The sequence below is a fragment of the Astatotilapia calliptera genome, chromosome 1 (genome assembly GCF_900246225.1).
Source record: "Astatotilapia calliptera chromosome 1, fAstCal1.2, whole genome shotgun sequence".
In the NCBI taxonomy this organism is placed as follows: Eukaryota; Metazoa; Chordata; class Actinopteri; order Cichliformes; family Cichlidae; genus Astatotilapia; species Astatotilapia calliptera.
The window spans coordinates 31,865,792-31,885,325 of record NC_039302.1 but is presented as its reverse complement, the minus strand read 5'-3'; the positions used below and the strand labels follow the sequence as shown (position 1 = coordinate 31,885,325).

Here is a 19,534-nt window from a genome sequence, read left to right as displayed (position 1 = left end):
ACTGGGGTTACTATAGATAGTCATTATCCTAACATGGCGTAGGCAGTGAAAACCACTTGGTGTGGTGATTAGATGTAAACTAAAATGTGCACCTCTTGGAACTTTCTTCATGTAAATTACTGAAACCACATTCAGGTACCCATGACAACGAGCATCTGCCCTGCTGATGTGTCCTTGAGCCAAAAAGAGAAAAGGAAAACAGAAAATCTGAAGGCTGCTGTTCTGACAGCTGACTATAAACTCTGACCTCTGTTAATACAGATCAGCAATATCCCAAAAATCCTGCAGAGCAACTACACAGTTTGCAGTCAGTGTCAGTTCAGCCTGTTGCTATTTAAACCTTTAGGACTGTACCATTACCTCCCAGAGGGGTGGTGGGGTTAATTCTGGGGAGTTTCCTGTGGGGATGAGCCCTGGTGAGGGAGGGGTAGTGTGTGGTGTGTATGTGTATGCATGGGGTGGGGGAGTTGTGAGCTTGGACCCTAATCCCTTAGGTTTGTCTACAGCACGGCCTTAGGATAAACTGACATGTAGGCGATCGACATTTGAAAATGCTACTTGGACTTTAGCACATTTTTAAGTTCAGAAGTCATTTTATATATTACAGGAATGCTTTCTCTGGTAAGATAACATTTGTTATTTTTCAATGCTCGCTGCTTTGTGAGATGAACTAGTGAGGAAGTAGATAACAATGATGGAAAAGATAGCTGCAGTATGATTTTGATGTGGTGCAGCAACACAGGCCTGATGATATGCAGCAAATGCTCCTTTATGGTCAGCACTAATTCTGATGTTTATAAAACAGAGAAATTTTAGTCTGAAATTATTTGTGTCAACTGGTTTATCTTTTACAAAAAGACATAAAGCTGAATGCTTGATGAGATTTTATGCGTTGAGTGGAAAATCTCCAATCTCTTGTCTATCAGACATAGAAATGGGTCAGTTAGCAGACAGTTGTCCCAAGAAATCAAACGGGATTCTCCTTTGACCTCTGGAGATCAGTGCAGAATTGAGATTAAAAGTAACTTGTTTCTGTTATGGTCCAGTTATTCTATCAACAGATGCAAGACATTTAGCAGATGTAGTGCAACTGATTTTGTGTTATATCTCAATAGACACGAGTTGCTTAGCAGGATCCTGGTGTTGTAGGCTGATAAGAATTTCAGCAATTTCAATTTGGACTAACAATTTTTAGCGAGCAAGAAAAATGTTTGGATCCTCTCAGAATTGCTTAGCTGTAGGTAAGGCTTTGATCAAACAGCTGTGTTGCAGAAATAGGGGTGGGTGGGGGGGGGGAGTGATCCAATCACCAAAAGGGGCCAAATTAAAAAATACTATTGTAAAACTGAAGGCTAAAATTTAATTAGAGGACAGTGACTTGTTGCAGACAATTAATAAGCACAACGCTCTGGGTTCTAGGGTTGATTTGTGATTTTGTCAATTTCTACATTTCCTCAAATGTAATTAAAACATAGATTAAAAAGCAGGAGGTTGGACCAGCTGGGTATGAAAAAGTGAATGAATAAAGCTAGGCCCCTACAGCTAAACTGGAGCTGCCTGCAGTACCACTGCAGGCAGCTCCAGTTTAAAATTAAACTTAAAAATTAAATATAAGAATTGCAACTGGAAAAAAAAAATCAAAACGTAGACCACTGGGCAGCTCTGATGCTCTATCCACTGCATATGTATATGTGTGTGTGCGTGTGTCTGTAGAGCTATTCTTCCAAAGTCCATTATCGCAGCATTAATATGTAACGCCACACGAGTCTGTGGTTCCATTGCTCTCTGTAGAATGAGCTACAGAGTTTGGCTCAGTCAAAATAATAAATGATCTGAATGGTAAAAGGTCATTTGTGAAATTGAAATAGCTTTCTGTAAATTAGGTGGCAACCTCTCTGCTTCCTGTTAAACCTCAGACTCACATTGATTTTCGTGATTTCAAAGGGGCTCTCTGACTTTTCAACAACGGGACACACTCAGAGAAAGGCAGATTATGACCTATTCAAAAACTGCAGAGGCACAAATGGTGATTTGACATCTGTGTAAGTGTGTATGCAGTGCGAGTTACGGCTGTGAACGCAAACCTGGATCAATAGGTTAGAAAACAAGGGCGGGAGATAGAGGGGAAAGACTAGGCAGCCCAACTGTTATGTAAGCGGCAGCTGTGTGAGAAAAGGAACTGCAGCAGGATGATGAAAGCAACTTCTCTTCCCTCAACATGACTGCGCATCCATCCTAACACATTCCCTCTCATGAACTGTTCATGTATTATTCACACCGCTTGAAGAAATAATAAATAGATGATGGTGATTCTATCACAGTACTCGACTTCTTCTCATTACTTCCGACAGTAAAACTGATTCAAGCGTAGATTTTAACTCAGACTTTCTGATTTCAAAAACCTCGCATCTGAAAGCACCAAACAGCCTACATTTCAGTGCATCAATCCAGACTGTGTAATCCATCGCTGCTACCAACCACCTCTGTGACTTTCATGATGAAACAATGATGTGAGGCAACAAGGGCAGAATAAAAAAAAACCTGCTGTCGTAATCTGGATTAATTTACAGTATTCGTCATCCTGCTTCCAAACCAGCACAGACCCACCCAAACCAAACCAAGCACTGTCACATGATAGGACTACAAATATTTCTACAGGGCTAATAATCACCGGATGAAAGTTATGCCAATAACACTTAGGTGGACACAAATGGTCCATTAGGAAAACTGCAGTAAATCAGGATTAAAACTGTTCAAATCACAATAAAAGTTATGTGAAAGGATTCAGGTGGAAATACACCACTGTTTTTATACAGTTAGCAAACCGTCTTTCTAACTTGTATCACTTAGTTATTTCAAACAAACTTATCATTCATCTTATTCATTGAAACTATTAAGGATTCTATTAAAACGCATATGTGGAATGTATGGCTGATGAAATTTAAGGACAAACATGCTAAAACCTTTTGGTGTAGTTTACTCTGGGGAAATCAGTTTGCCATCAAAAAGCAACAGAAGTCAGAGAAACAGAGATTGTGTGGAGATCTGGGTTATTTAGGTGATCTAGGTATTTATTAATTAATCATGTTAAAGACTGTCATTTGCATTAATTAGTGTCAGGCTAAAAAAAATCAATTAATATATTCTGTTATTTAAGGTGAACTTTGTGGGTTACCTTTTGAAATGTGTTTTTAATGAAGAAAAATATATAATTAAACAAGATCTTAATAATTATAATACATACAGTTGCAAGTACAGCATTACTTGGTCTGGCGTGGCCAATATTTATGCTCCTAATGCTACTTTATGCTAATGTTAACTAATGCAAAGACGATTCAGTTTTCTAGATTTACTTCTTTACCAGTTTTATGTAATTTCTGCAGTAAAGGTTTAATAGGTTGCTTTACAGTACTATATACTTCATAAGTAGTACAGATGTGTGTAAGTGTGAATGTGAAGCTGTAGCTGGAGGAGGAATAAAAAGCTAAAATTTGCCTGTGACTATACAGTTAGAGGTTAAATAAAGGTTTGTCTTGTTTAAATGTTTAACTGTGTGACTGAATTGTGTGCTGTGTTTGGTATTCAGCCATTTAGTTATCTGACACAAAGCATTAAAAAAACCCATGACATCATATTTTATCGCTAAACTACAGAGGATAACAGCCTCAGGTTAGCAATTTCTTGATTTTACAAGCATGTGTGTGTTTGGCTTCACTGTGATACTCATTTAATCACGTCAGGAACGGATGCAGCAACAAAAATCCTCAAATTTAATGGAATTTGTGTTTCTCTGTTCGTCGGCATTAGATGCTCTGGCCTCTGGTCACCAGAAAAATCAAGACAGATCTGAATGTGTCATTGCAGCAATGCTGTGTGATGGATCAAAATGGCGCCAGAGCATTTGAGCGGGGGAGACGATGAGATTATCTGCTTGTGTGGAAGGACAAGCAGCCTACAGAGAGGGAGAAAAGCATTACCAAACTTGTTTTTCCTTCCATAAGACACTTTGAAAAATTGAATTTTTGGAAGAAGGATAGGATTTTAGTTCACAAGCAAGTTTTTTAAAAGTTGGAAAAATAAAAAGGAAATCAACTCAAAATCTGTTTTAATAGATGCAATAAATACAATACAAAGATAAAAACAGGTTTAAAAATCTTTCAAAAATTAACACGTTTAATCAAAGTTTAACCATTAAATCTTATTCTAGTACTTTCCCCGATACTTTTATAGAATTTTGATGTAAGTTTTATAAAATGATTGTTTGGAAGTCCTTTGAGACATTACCTGTTACCTGCCCAAAGGGCACCGTTGCATAGCAATGGCTTTTCCTCTACAAGTGATGTGGGGCTAACAGACAATATGTAATGTGTGGTGTTCATTGTTTTTCAGGTTCAGCATGCAGCACTTTACGTATCACGGAAGGTAACAGTCTTTCAGCATACTTGTTGAGGCCTTAAACCTGAGACTTAACTACAGAAGACCTGCAGTTTTCTTCTGACACCAGGAGACTGCAGCTACACGAGAGCAGCTCACGGCTTCTTGGGAGGATTATGCCATTATAGCTGACAACTTGAGCTTCCTCAGCACACGACGGCTCCGAGACAAAGTCACTCCTGCTCTCCTTACATGCAGCAGGAACCATGGATGACCCCTATCACAACAATGTAAACCAGCAGATGACCGAAGGTGGAGATTACACCTACACCCAAGATGGTGGAGGTCAAGACGGCTACCCTTATCAGACGGACTACCCTCCACAGGATGAGGATGCTGCTAGTGATGCCACTGAAGGGGCAGATGAGGATGATCAGATGTATGAGGGGGAGTACCAAGGCATCCCGCACCCCGACGAGATCAAGGAGGCACGACGGGCAGCTCGAGTGGAGGCCAGGAGGAAAGCCCGGATGGCTGCCCAGCAGGAAGAGGAAGAGGAAAGCCTGCCAGAGCAATACGAGACCATCATGGAGGACTGTGGCCATGGACGCTTCCAGTGGATGCTCTTCTTTGTGCTGGGCTTGGCGCTAATGGCTGATGGCGTGGATGGTTTCATGGTGGGCTTTGTCCTGCCCAGTGCTGAAAAGGACATGTGCATATCTAACGCTGACAAAGGATTACTGGGTGAGTTTAACTGAATTTCAATTAAATTTTATGCAGATCAAGGGTTGTTTAGAGCCAAATCAAATCAACAGTTGGGTCAAGGTAATATAAGTAATGTTGACGTTGTTAAATGAGAAAAATTAAGGTCACAAATGTGAGATATAGTGAATATTAAGTGTATCCGCTCACTTTCTGAGCCACTGATGATTAAGAATTGTTTTTAAAAACTGCAGTAATTTGCTGACTCGCCTTTTGGGACAGTGTTTCAGGTACAAAATATCTGGATAGTGGATAACACTGATCTTATCCAAATGTCCGTCAGTGTGGAATTCAACAACTGCAGCTAAATTTGATCAATGACAACAAATGCAAAGACCTGTTTATCTTTTTTGTACACAGCTGTTTTATCTGCATGGCAACCAGAGTATGTTAACTTTCAGCATAAAAAAAATCTTGTTCCTTCTTGACAGTTTATCTATATTGTTTAATATGATAATGATAATATGATAAATATCCTCATTAGAGATCACAGTCATGTTCACAGATTTTCAGTTGGTCAGAAAATGTAACTTTTACCCATATGAAAGGCCCGGAGAGGCCTATAATTCATCCAAAAGATGGCATACTCATAGCATTCTGTCCAATAGTTGCCATAATTCTCAACTTCACGAGGCTAAAAAAATATCAAGACATCCCTAAAGTCAGTAGAGTTAAATCTATTTAAAAAATCAATTCAACAGTATGTCAGTTTGAACAGACTACTGACAAACTACTCCCTCTGCCATTATTTATCATATGGCTAGCATGACAAACATAAATTATATGTAGAGACATAAAAACCTGCAAGACTACCTAATTACAGTCATCTGTCGAAGAGTTTCAGTCTTTACCCAGGGAGGAGGATCTCATCAGTGAAATGATCTGTTGTTGTGCTTGGCTGGAACAAAATCCCGCATATGCTTGGCTCTTGACGGCACATGGCTGCAGCCCACTGCTTCAGATAAAAATATCCCCCAGTCGCTGGAGCAAATTAGGGGGAAAAGGCTTGGATCTTTCTGGGCAAATGCAAAAATAAAGAACATAATGAACATTGTGTGTCCTAATGGAGTTTGGGTCCACTGTGAGCAACCAGATTAGCTTCACTGAGCCTTGGCAGTGGTCCTCCATGTGTCTGGGAGTTGGCTTGAGGGTGCCAACAGATATATTTTAATTATTTAGTTATCTTTAGGACTGAAATTTGTATGCAGCGTGGACTTATCGGGAGATTTACCTTGAAAACGTCAGTTCCTCACTTTCTGTGCAGACAACTGAACTGCAAATTAAAGCCTTTCACCTTATTTCCCAGACCTCGTGTGTAGCCAGGCGATGTGGCAGATTGCACATCGCTCATTTCATCTTAACAACAGGCTCCTGGGATGAAGCATTGCGAGAGATTGATGAGGAACCCGGTGGTGATTGCATTCGGTGTGTGTTCCCAGGCTAATATGGAGCATGTTGCAGCAGTCAGAGATCCTGGCGGCCTGCGGAGCTGGTGCAGAGCTGTCAGATATGCTTCAGGCCTCTGACAGGCTGCGGTAGCAGGAGGAAGGCCTGGCGAAAATGAAATCACAGCGTCTGTTTGCGCAGAATGGGGGCAGAGAGCTGATCATTGGCTGAGAATATGAAGTAGATCTGCAGAATGATCCTGTCTGATTCATGCTCATGCTCTGTCCACTAGACACACAGGAACAGAAATTACTTTAATCGTAACCTTAGTCCTGGAAAGCAGACAGACTCCCAAAGCTTTTGTTAAACACAGGAGGGTTAGCACACTTACCTTTAATGACAGTTATATTGTTTAATCTGCAGGGTGAAGTGTTCAGTAGAGGAAGACACAGTGGTGGACACAAACAAAAGGAACCTACACCTGACTGATGATATCAGAAATTCTGCTCAGATTTAATCTCAACCCAAGCTGCTATACTTGATCCACAGCTACTGCGTACGTAGATAATTTTATGATACCTGCCAGATTGTCTTTGGTGCTTCATGTCTATTACTGAAATGTTTTGGCAGACTGGGAGAAATCACGCTAATTGTTCAAAATGTCAAGGCCTGTGATGCTCAGAATTTGAATTTTCACATGTTTCTAGAGATTTCTGAAAACAGCAGCTTCACTGCCCATTCAGAGCCTTCAGTTCTTATTTTCTTTTTTATCTCACAGATTCAGTAGTTTCTAATTTAGTTTTAGCAGGAAAACTTTGCTAATGTACTCAACAATGTTGAATAACTACTGCCCTAACACATTATACATTTTTCTTAAAACATAAATTCAAATACTTTCAGAAAAGTTGGAAAAGTATTCAACCATGGACACAGTCGATTAAGGAAAAATGAACACGCTAATGCTAGTTTTTTAAATTTAGTTTGGTTATCTTAACAACAGTTACACTTTTAATTGAAGTAACAATGTATATGAAAACTCATTTGTGATAAATGTGTTTTAAAAAGTGAGGCATTTAAACATAGTAAACAACCTAAAGTAGCTGAGCCAGAAGCTAACAATTAAAATAACTTCCATCCTTTAGTTTGGTCCCTGTGTGAGATGGCAGCAACGATCAACATTTTCACTTAAAGGCTTTTCAGTGATTTGAAACCATTTTGTGTTGGGTCTAATGTTGGGTATTTATAAAAGATGATATTCTCTTAAACAAAGTGACTCCCATGCAGGGATAGACCCACTTGTTTCACAAGTGCTGACGTTTGCTTCCCAGTTTTCAAGGGACTCATGGATTAGTAAGTTAACAAATGATCAAATATCATAAAATCACAAAGAAAAACTGCACTGATTCATGAAAGTAGGTAGCAAAAATGTGGATCATTCACCTGGTTAGAAAAATGCATCGATTTAACAGTTGAAATAGTCACAAATGTGCTATCTCGAAAGTGGGCTTAATTCATTTTATTTGGAAAATTAATTAATTTATACAGCATCTATTAACGTTCAAGAGCATGGAGTCTCTTTTACTATATATTTTGTATCTCTGGCATCTTTTGCAGCTGTATTTTGTTCTGTGCCTACAGTTGTGATAAAAGCACTTCAGCACAGTGCTTTCACTTTTAATACAGGAAGGAAAAGATAAATTCTCCCTTTTCCTCCAGGGACTAAGTGTCTTCACTGTATTCAAGGACACTTTTGCAAGCTTGTTGCTGCCAGGACAGATCCTAGGCCTCCATGTGAAAGATGGGATTTCTAAATGCAAGGCCATCCTGTTAATTTATCCTTGCAGATATCTGAGGCGTACACATTTCCTTAAGCAACTATTTGGCCAGCATATTAGATGGTATGATAGCTTTTACTCTTCTTTCCCCTGTGCAGTCTCGAGTTGAATGGGATATGCAACTTGGCGTGTGGAGCATCAGAGCATTTGGGTAGTCTAGTAATCCACGGGGAAGGTGCACACTATGGCTCCACGTGCTGTTAAGCTGCTTAGTTCCTCTGTAGTTATGGCTGTGTAGTAAAAACACAGACTAGGCAGGAAGTATGCATTGTTCTAGTGGTTTAAACAACACGCTGAAGAAGATAGCTGAGGCTGTAGATTTGAGTCCCTAAACAGCTAAGACAGGAGAGCTTGTTTCTCTCTCCAGAGACATTAAAATGAAAAATGGAGTATGCTCTTGTGTGGAGCTGTGGAACAGCTTCAGAACAAGAAGAAATGGCAGGCTGGACCACCTGCCTGCTGCATGCTGACAGATTCCAGACCGGCCTGACTCAGAGTGGGAGTCTGCAGTGATAAAGCATGTAATCAAAGAAACAATAAAATGTCAGAGAAAGCCCAAATAACAGAAAACTGAAAGCAGGTTTTAAAATATGGAAGGTGAGTGTTGTAGAAGCGGAACGCTCTTCCTGGGAAATTATTGTGACCTTTATTTCTTTGTCTCAAATGTAAGAATGTGTCACACTGAAACACTGTGTGACGATTTCTCTTCTTCCTACTTCATACAAGGGTAAAGGGAGCCCCCTTGTGTTTGACTTGAGTTTTAAAAGTGAAGCGTTTGTTTGTGTGTGGATGTGTGAATCTGTAAAGGTCACATTTCAAGTTAACCAGGTTCCCAAGTGATTAAATATGTGCGTGTGTATTTGCAGGTCTCCTGGTGTATGTGGCCATGATGGTGGGTGCACTGGTGTGGGGTGGTCTGTGTGATAAAATGGGGAGGAGGAAGTGTCTGATCTACGTCCTGACCATCGACCTGGTCTTCTCCTTCCTGTCCTGCTTCGCTCAGGGCTACGGCTTCTTCCTCTTCTTGAGGTTCTGCTCCGGCTTTGGGTGAGACACTGACTTAGCCAAATTTACATTTACATTACTTGAACAAAGAAAAAAACATCCACAGGCTTTTGTCAGACTGACTGACCTTTTCTATAAATAAGTTAGTAGAAAGAGATTTCAAAATAATACCCCTGACATTTAAAGAAAAAAAATGTACCTGGTAGAACTAACATGGTCTGTGGTACATTTAGTCAGACTGCTCAGAAGAAAGTAACTGATATGCATGTTAAAACATTGCATGTTCTATTGTATCTAACCTATTATGCTTCTTAGTGCTTTAATAATGGAGTGTTTTAATTTGGTGGGCTATATTAGACATTTCAGACTGCTAAATTAGTTTAATTGGTATTCTAAAAGAAAAACTGACCCAGTGTTTGAGTCTAATTGGTGTTTACTGTGTTGGGCAGTTTGACATCAGTTCTTTACTACTATGCAAGGTCCTCCAACTACATGAGGAAGTGTAAAGCAAAAACTGTTGTTTAAGCCATTTAACAATTGCAGGAGAGAGCCAGGAAGATTACAGTAAAGTAGGGGTCTTGTAGTACCTTCTACTCTGCATGCTATCATGTGCAGCCTGCTGGCACATGTCACGAGAACACACTGTTAACACCACCTCAAAGACTGCATGCTGCACACGAGGAGATTTCTGCTTATTTACTTCAACAGAGCATTTCTTTATTACACTAATTAAAACAAGTAAAGAGTGCTGTTTGATTGTTCTTATTTTCAGCTTTATTGCTCAGTTCCTGCTGTTGCCAGCACCTTACGGTGAAGCTATTGGTGCGCACTGATTGATTTTGCAACTTTCAAAGACACATTTATTTTGATAATGGTTCCAGCCAGATCTGCAATATTGATGTTTGAGCTTGTTGTTCAGCAAGAAAATACAAGGTCACCGAAATAAACTGTTCTGCTGTCACTGATTCGCGGTGATAATGAGTCCCACGTTAGTCATTAACACTCACATTTGAAGAAAAACTATGTGCATTTTTCTGGCATGCTAACAGGAGGCTGACTGCACATCCCTGTATGAAAAGATTTGCTACAGTCATAAAAAAGAGAGGAATCTTCAAAAATGCCAATAATCCTTGAAGTCATTTTAAACCTACAGATGTGATAATCTGATTTTTTTTCCCCACAGTTCAAAAAATGTTTCAATGTCCCACAAAGTATGTAAAAGATCTGAGAAATGGAAACGGCATTGGCCAAAACGATCAAATATCCCTGCTGATGCCGTTATTAAACTGTGACCATCGCCAGCATTGAAACTTCCTTATCGCAAGGCTCCAGAATTAAATCAATAATCACCCTCATGATAGGAACCAAAATCTTGACTTAACTCGTGCCTGTTCAATAAAATGAGCTCTAAAAAATCTATCAAATATTCTATCAATGCCAGTAATTCTGTCATTATATAACAAAATGTTTTTAATCACGAGTGTTTGAAGCTTGCATCATCATGACTTTTAGATAAGAATTTTCCATTTCCAGTTAGGGTTTGGCCTTAATTTTTCATTTAAAATGCAAATGTGTGACAAGTTGTCTTTAAAGCAAATTTGACGAACATCCAAAGGAATAGGATGTCCTAAAATATGGACAAAATCACATCAAAATCAAAAACATCTGTGTAAGATTACACTCATTTTATGTTTTATGATCCCTCCTCCAGAATTGGTGGCTCCATTCCAATTGTGTACACCTACTTTACTGAGTTCCTGCAGATGGATAAACGTGGAGAACATCTGAGCTGGCTCTGCATGTTCTGGATGTTTGGAGGCCTGTACGCCTCCTTCACCGCCTGGGGAATCATCCCTCATTATGGTAACGCACAAACTCTGATAAACAGACAAACACATGTAGAGTATTGAAACATATAAGATGAATAATTGAGACCCCCACAAATGGAGTCTGTAATAACAGTGTCCTCTGTTAGTCTCTCACGGCTGTCAGTTCAAATGCCTCGTGCATTAATGTTTGCACAAGTTTGCAAATTTAAACGTTTGCCTTCTAAAAATATTACATTTAATAACGTAGTATAGTGACGATACCCCAATTTTGGTATGTGATACCAAATGCAGTATTAGCAATTCGTAATGTGTTCGTAGGGAGAACAGCATTACTATTTCAGTTTTAATCAGTGTCTGAGACCATTACTTGCTGAACAGAAGCTGATGTCTTAATCTTTTCTGCCATATGGGAAGTCACTGCAGTCCAAAATGTCACATTTTTTTGCCTCTTACTCCCATTTGCCCAAAATTCTTGAAATGCTACTGAAGTTAATCTCTTTGCTTAATAATCGTGTTCATAAGATTACAATAAAATTTATTTGATTAAAATGTGTTCATGTGTGACAGTAAAGAGAAATGACGACGACAAAAAAATAGTTACTGAATGTAATTTCTGGAGGCAATTTATCTGAAGTTCAACAGCAATTTGACACCTCATACACTCGCCTTTTAACTTTTATGTCTATGAACACCATCCTGCACCATCCTGCCCCACATACCCTCTATTCACAAAAGTACTGGGCCATTACACTTAGAGGAGCTGCCACAAAGCCCCTAGTACACTGTTTCTGTGCTGCTGTTTATGCCAGAGGAGGATTTGAACTCTGAAGATCTTTGCTTACTATCCATCCTTGATTCTCTATTAGTAAATGTCATCTAATCATGTTTGAGAATGTAGCTCTTGCTCTTGAAAATTGTGTGTAGCCCGCCCTTGGCTCCTCCCTTGCTTTTTGTTGGAATTTTTCTCATAGTGGGAACATTTTGCTTCTTCTCTTTCTTTCTCAGTCTGCATAATGTGGTGAAATGTATTGAATAACTCATTAATATGGCTTATCTGGAACCTTATCTAATCAGTTATGTTCTGAATTAATTATTCACAATAAAACCAAACATACCGCCAGCATCCAGTTTGAAAAAGATTCCCAAACAGCCTCACAGTTGGCTACTTGTAATTGACTTTTGATGACTCAAATGTAAACAACTCAAGAAAAAAAATTGCAACACACTAATTCTGTGATTTCATAATTAAAGCATTCCAGAAAACAAGGTTTGTGGAAATATTAACGTGTTCTTCACTGGGTGGTTTTTGCAGGTTGGGGTTTTGCCATCGGTACACATCTTCAGATGCACAGCTGGAGACTGTTTATCCTGGTGTGTCTCTTTCCTGCACTGGCCGCACTCATCGGACTCGTGTTCATGCCGGAGAGCCCGAGATTCCTCCTGGAGGTCAGATACTGGAACCAGTGTAGCCAGTTTGTAGTAATAATATTGATTGTCAGGATTATGCATCCAGCTGTGATTGGTTAAGAATGTTGAGTCATCACCACACCAACATCCCACTGCTGTGCAAAGGTAGCGATGAGCTGCTAAGACAGCACCAGAACACCACCCACCCCTGTTTCTCATCCTGGACAATATCAGGGCTTTAACCACATGTGGTATTGTATTTGTATGCTACTGCTGCACCACAAGTTATCACACATTACCCCTTCTAATAAGAGGCAGACCTAATGGGAACATTCATCTGGCTGCAGTGCTGGTGGGAAAGTTTAAGCGCTCAAACCAAAACCCATGATTAAAAGAGTCACTCTTATATATAGTGCACTAAACTTTATAATTTCAGCTACACATTGGAAAACCCTGAGAGGTTTCACAGGGTGCTCTTTAAACTTGTTTAAATAGATATTTATATGTTTGTACGTGTGGTTTTTCAGAATGCACGACATGATGAGGCGTGGATGATCCTGCGACAAGTTCATGACACCAACTGGAAAGCCAAGGGGGAGCCAGAGAGAGTTTTCACTGTAAGCCCTCATTTACACTCATGTTTGGCTCAGTCAGTTGACAGAAAAGTTATCTACTTATTAACAAAATAAAATAAATGTAGCTCCAATCTCCCTGCATTTGTGCAGGTGATATCTCTTTGTAATTTATGTAAATACCTTAGAGTTAGTCTTACATCTCTTCGTCCATCTATTCATTGTCTGCTGCCTATCTTGGTCCAAGGGCAGCAGTCTAAGCAGAGATTCCCAGACCTCCCTTTCCCTAGCAGCCTCCTCCAATTCTTCTAGTGGGACACCAAAGGGTTCCCAAGCAAGCTAAGGAACATAATCTCTCCAGCATGTTCTGAGCCTGCCCTGGGGCTTGCTGCTCAGCAGGAACATTTTTGTCCAGTTGCACGTGCCAGCTGGACAAGCCCAAAATAACTCATCCAGGAAGTGCCTGTGTGGATAGGGTGGCAGTCAGAGGGAGAGGCCTTGGTGAAATGAAGCTGAAGACGGTTCTTGGGCTCTTGAGTGTGCAATAAAGTAAAAATCATTGAGGAGAAATCATTTGAAAGAATCCAAAAATAATAATTTATTGAACCAAAGAGTTGACCATTCAGCAACTCCAATGAACTAACATAACAGGACCTACAACTCTAGACACTGGTGGTGATGGACTTGAAGATTTGATTGAGGTTCTCTGTGCAACTAGGATGAGGTGGAGATGGGGGCGAATTGGGTTGGACAAATGAGAGTCTGAAATTCAGAATAACTGAAAGGAACACATGCATGTAAGAAATTAACTAATTAGACTAGAGTAATGATGAAGATGCTTCATAACAAAACCAAAAAAACAACATAAATCCCAGAGCCCCATCTGTTAACATACTGATGAAATGTTATTCACAAGTCCTGATAATCATTTGTTTTTATTAATTAATCTGGTTAGGAAACTTTGATCAAAATTTCCAATGTTTGTTTGTCTGTGTGCAACACTCATTACCATGAATATCCCCGACAGGTTTTTTTTGTTTGTTTTATTGTTTCAACTCAAGGATCTAACACAAAAACATTTTTTAAAAACTCGATCATATATTAATTTACATGTTTTCTGCTTAAGTTAAAGTTTTATTTATTTTTAATGTTTTTTTTATGTCACACTTGTGTCATCTGTAATTGTACATGAAAAAAAATATCAAAAAAACTTGATGCCTTTGTCAAGGTAACCAACATCAAGACTCCACAAACTCAGGAGGATGAGTTCATAGAGATCCAGAGTGAGACTGGGACTGCCTTCCAGCGCTGGACTGTCAGAAAAATGACCATGCTGCAACAGGTCTGCAACACTTTACAGTAAAATAAAACAGAATTTAAAAAAAATAGACAATTTTTTGCTTTGCTTCTTTTTTAATGCAGACCTTGCATGTCAAGTTTGATTGTCTGTCGGTCTCTTTCTCCTTCCTTAGGTGATGGCCAATATCATGTCTCTATCAGCGCCGGAGCTCCGACTACAAGGCCTCCTTCTGGTTATTGTCTGGTTCTGTTTGGCCTTCAGGTAGATCTACATTGAAAGCTGAGGTCAAAACAGACCTGTGCTTTCATCTACAGAAAAAAATTAAAATTTTCTATCTCAGGCGAATCATTTTAGTTTTCTCCACTCATGCTTCCAATCCTTCTGTGTGTATCAGCTATCACGGGCTTGGAGTGTGGTTTCCTGATATGATCAAGTACATGCAGTATGAGGAGTACGAGTCCAAAGTCCGAATATTCCATCGAGAACGTGTGGAGCGTTTCCACTTTAACTTCTCTCTGGTCAACCAGATCCACCGTGAGGGGGAGTACATCCATGACAAGTACATTTCCGTAACACCTAATGTTATAAATTTTTTCTCAGTTTCACAGTTTCGTTTGTTTGTGCTACTGCTTCATGTCATTATTTTCATTTAGGTTCGCCAACATTGAAATCAAGTCGGTCAAGTTTGAGAGTTCTCTGTTTGAAAACTGCTACTTTGAGGATATCAAATCCACCAACACCTTCTTTGAGAACTGCACTATTAAAAACACCGTCTTCTATAACACAGGTACCAGACCAGACTGCACTGAAACTGTACAATTAGCTAAAGCAATAGGTTTCTCCTGTAAGCACTTTTTACAGTCTAACCCTCTGTACTCTTCAGATCTCTGGCAGGACAAGTTCAAGAACTGTCGAATGGAAAATGCCACCTTTCTCCACCCGAAGAAAGGCTGCCATCTGAACTTTCAGGAGGAGAATGACATCGTCATCTACATGGTCAGCTTCCTGGGCAGTTTGGCTGTCTTGCCTGGGAACATCATCTCAGCGTTGTTCATGGACAAGATAGGAAGGATCCGCATAATAGGTGACCTCAGGAGAGAGCAGCACAGGAACGATGAGCTTACGTAGCCAAATATTCAGTCAAATATTTGTCAGTATGTCCTCATTTATTTGTCTTTCTAGGTGGTTCTATGCTGGCGTCATCGGCCTGCACTTTCCTTCTGCTGTTAAGTTTCAGTCAAGGAGCTGTAATATGTTGGCAGTGTCTCTTTTATGGCGTCAGTGTGGCAGCCTGGAATGGACTAGAAGTAATTTCTGTGGAACTCTACCCGTCCTCTAAACGGTAATCTATCCCATTTTTACGTGTAATATGAGCTCCATTATAGTACAGATAAATTATTATGACTCTTCCAAAAGGGTAGGCCAAACCCACCGTTCAGTAAAGGCTAGAACAACAAATATGCAGCTGCATTTTAACCAAAAATAGCCTGGAATGCACTTCATGCCTTCTTTGTTCAGTAGTGACTCGTTAGCTTTAAATATATAATCTCCCCCCCTGCTGGTACTGCAGCTTAGGCATGCATGTCCATTTTATGATAGGGAGAGGCAAAGTGTAACATCCACATCCAGTAAACCCGAAGACTTGTTGTTTCAAATGGAGTGAGATATTTACAACATATAAGAACTGTAACTAGTGAAGGCAGGACTTTAATGAGTAACTGAGTAATCACATCTGCCGGGGGAGAAAATGAAAAAATATGCAACCAGGAGCTTATATGTGAATTTAATGCCTGATATAAAGGGAGTTATTTTGCAGTTGATAACAAAATTATACATATTATATATAGAAAGGTAGCTGTTAGTACACCAATCTTAGCTGTGTTACTGTGGTTTGCTGAGGAATGAAAAACAGTATACCATTACTGCACAGCAACACACTGCAAATGTCAAAGTAGCTTAACTAAACTCAAAATGTGGCACCTGCCCTTAGAAATGATTGAAATAAGGAAAGCATACACCAGTGTGTACCACCGAGATGGAACGTGCCATCGCGCTAATGTGTAAAAATATATAAACCAATACAAAAATGACAAAGTAGCTTAACTAAAACCAGCTATTTCCTGAACAAATACATTGCACAAACTCGTGCATTATTCTTTGTGGCCTGCGCTCATAGCTGGCTCCCTAAATCATTTTCTCAGATATCTAAACTCTGACACCCCCTAGTTACGCAAAAATGACTTGGATATTTCACAACATCGGTGACACAATGCTTGGTACACACAGGCGTTTTCGCTGTTCTTTCTGCTGATGCCTCATGTCCTATTGCCTGCATTCTGTTTTGTCTTCTGTGAGGCTCAAGCTTTCAGTTTGGCAGCTTTGTTCTTGGTTCCTAACATTGCAGGTAGTGCTTCGCACCTCACAGCACCTGTGAGGCATATTTGATGTTTTTTCCTGGCAGACAGAAGTGAACACCTTTGTGCAAAACAATGCCAGCGGAGAACAAATGAACTCAAACGTTAACCTGCATCCATGGCCAATTCGGTTCTCCACACATTCACTTCATTAGTAAATCAGCCAAGTTATGACTCTAACCCTTCTCTGTCTTTCTGACTCTGCAGAGGAACTGCGTTCGGCATCCTGAATGGCATCTGTAAGTTTGCGGCCATCATTGCCAGCTCTATCTTTGCCGCCTTCATCGGCATCACTAAGATCATCCCCATCTTCCTGGCCTTCGCCGCCCTCGTCTGTGGAGGCATGGTGGCTCTTAAACTGCCCGAAACCCGGGAGAAAATCCTCTCCTGAAAAGCCAAACTCCTGCAGCCTCTGGGCCCCAAACGCAGTCTAGCTATGGGTGAAGCCGCATATTCTGGGGAAAGTATCAGCTTTTTAAACTGAAACAGAAAGGTAATAAAGAAAGGCCACGTTGTGCTAGATGTGTGTCATGGTTATATGAGTAAAACTATTGAAAACCTGTCTGGTTGCCTATATAAACCTGTGGTTGCTTTCTGTTCTGTCTCTAAGTACCTCAGGCTGCCCAGCTTTTCTGTCACATTGAATAAAAAAACTAGTCTTTGTCTTCCCTCCATCTTTCTCCCAACCTGCGTTTGCACACATTGTAGTAACATTTGTGTTGTTTGAGGTTCGTGTAAAAGATTAATATGAGATGAAAATGTGTACTTGAAAGGTGTTGTAGTTCTTGTTACCATGTCGTGCTTTGATTTCATTCCCTCTCAGAGAAAGAGAAAGGACTCGTAGTGATAACTTGAAATGAATTAGAATCCTGTTGTATTCACCGCCGAGACTCAGCAGCAATATCACTGCAGGTGTTGTTATTCAGAGAAAACACCCATTTCACCCACACAGTCTTTGTTTATTCTGCGGTGTCCTGTGGTGTCTGTAGTCTTCTTTAGTTGTTGCTTGGTTTGTTTTCTGTAGACTTGAATCCAGATTCACCATTTTCAATAATGTAGAAGATTTTTTCTTTTAAATGAAATCCTCTCCCGTCCATTTCTCCCAGCGTATCCAACCAAAACAATTCTCCTTGTCTGTCGTCGTGTCCTCGACTCTGAGACGTTGTGTCTGTCCTCAGTGGTAGAGCTGTGTTTTGCTGGTGATAATGTAGAATCAGAGTCTTGTTTGTCACATCTTGCCATGACAAAGTGTAAGGAACTGTTTAATTTGTTTTTGTCTGTTTTTTTTTTTTTAAAGAATGACTGTGAAAATAGATGTTTTGATATGATGCTCTCATTTTAACATACTGATGAAGAACTGATTTACAGAACTTGTTGCATATTATGTTTCAAGACTTCTAAAGAAGGTGTTACTTTTTTTTTGGCACAACTGAGGTGTGTATGTGCGCGCGGCTGTTATCCACACATCTGTGAATTCACTGAATCACAACAGTCTTGAATACCAGTATTGTATTTGTGGTTGTACATATAGACCTGTGTATATTAGTTGTAACATAATAGCTGCATCATGACTTGAATAAAGCTGAGGGCTCATGATCTGGTTTCCTGGTTAATGAACACATGAAAAATGTCATACATTTTAAACTTTATGGAAAACTGTTAGTACCTGTTTTGTGTTGATTTAGAAGTCACTGACAGATGCATATAAAAGCAATGGAGGTGCTCTTCTTCTGGGGATTAAAATCTTTTCTATGTGATCCAATGACCCTCTAAGTACAGGTGTGATTGGCTCAAAGACACACCCCATCTGATTGTGGTCACCCACTGGTTTGTGGACTTGCATTTTTAATTTTGGAGCCAACAGTGACCATATTTAAAAGACAGGGTTGATTCCAAACCAGTAGATAGCTCAGCATAGCCATTGCGTGTCTTTGGATTCTGGGAGAAAGCCAGAAAACCTGGAGAGAATCCACACAAGCAGAGAGAACATGCAATCTACACACAGAAAGGCCCCGGTATGAATTCAAACCCATGACCTTACTGCTGTGAGGTGACAATGCTAACCATGGCAAAATAATAAATAAAAACTTGGAGACTTGTGCAAGACATGGACTGGTTCCCATAGTAGAGAAATAATGTAGGTTATGTGCTTCTTTACATGTCCTGCACATCTTCTACATACAAGCTTCACCGTTTTATAATGAAACAGAATATTTATTTATGTTTTATTCAGACACAATGTGCATTTATCATCATCGCACTAAAGGGTTCACTTTTCACTGTTGTCCTGTTGCCAGAGGTTAATCTTAATCCTCAGTAAATACTGAGCTTCATTTTGATTCACCCTGCAGAAGTGTCCCAACTAATGTTACATCTCATTTGATTTAGTCACACAAAAACAAAGCAATAATCACAGGGGGGTTGTGTGTCAGCGCTATCAGTCTTATCTTAGTCTTGGCAAGAAAGCAAATAAGCGCATTTCTCAAAATGTTGAGCTTGTCCATTTGATATAATCTGACAATGTACAAAATACCCATAAGAAAACATTTGACAATAGTGTTTTGCTTGACAGATGAAGGTGTGCTTTCAGTGGGAGGTGCACTCTGAATATAAACTGTGACACAGTGATGAATAACATTTAAAAATCTGT

The 19,534-nt window shown here is 39.7% G+C and overlaps 1 protein-coding gene across 1 annotated transcript; it reads left to right on the top strand.

Moving 5' to 3' along the window:
• Nucleotides 1-454: 454 nt before the first annotated feature.
• Nucleotides 455-18,480, top strand: sv2ba (synaptic vesicle glycoprotein 2Ba). The gene is made up of 13 exons (XM_026174614.1): nucleotides 455-621; nucleotides 4,390-5,118; nucleotides 9,224-9,404; nucleotides 11,074-11,225; nucleotides 12,504-12,637; nucleotides 13,126-13,215; nucleotides 14,399-14,512; nucleotides 14,643-14,731; nucleotides 14,865-15,029; nucleotides 15,124-15,257; nucleotides 15,354-15,554; nucleotides 15,653-15,812; nucleotides 17,092-18,480. The coding sequence occupies exons 2-13, from the start codon at nucleotides 4,641-4,643 to the stop codon at nucleotides 17,273-17,275; spliced, it is 2,082 nt and encodes a 693-aa protein (XP_026030399.1). The 5' UTR covers nucleotides 455-621; nucleotides 4,390-4,640; the 3' UTR covers nucleotides 17,276-18,480.
• Nucleotides 18,481-19,534: the final 1,054 nt, after the last annotated feature.

What these genes read in the sequence shown, in the direction of transcription:
- sv2ba (XM_026174614.1), top strand. Translation starts at nt 4,641, where the DNA reads ATGGATGACCCCTATCACAACAATGTAAACCAGCAGATGACCGAAGGT. An exon ending in AGCCAGAGAGAGTTTTCACT is followed by an intron (nt 13,216 to 14,398) that starts GTAAGCCCTCAT and finishes GCCTTTGTCAAG; the next exon opens with GTAACCAACATCAAGACTCC. An exon ending in AGGAAGGATCCGCATAATAG is followed by an intron (nt 15,555 to 15,652) that starts GTGACCTCAGGA and finishes TTGTCTTTCTAG; the next exon opens with GTGGTTCTATGCTGGCGTCA.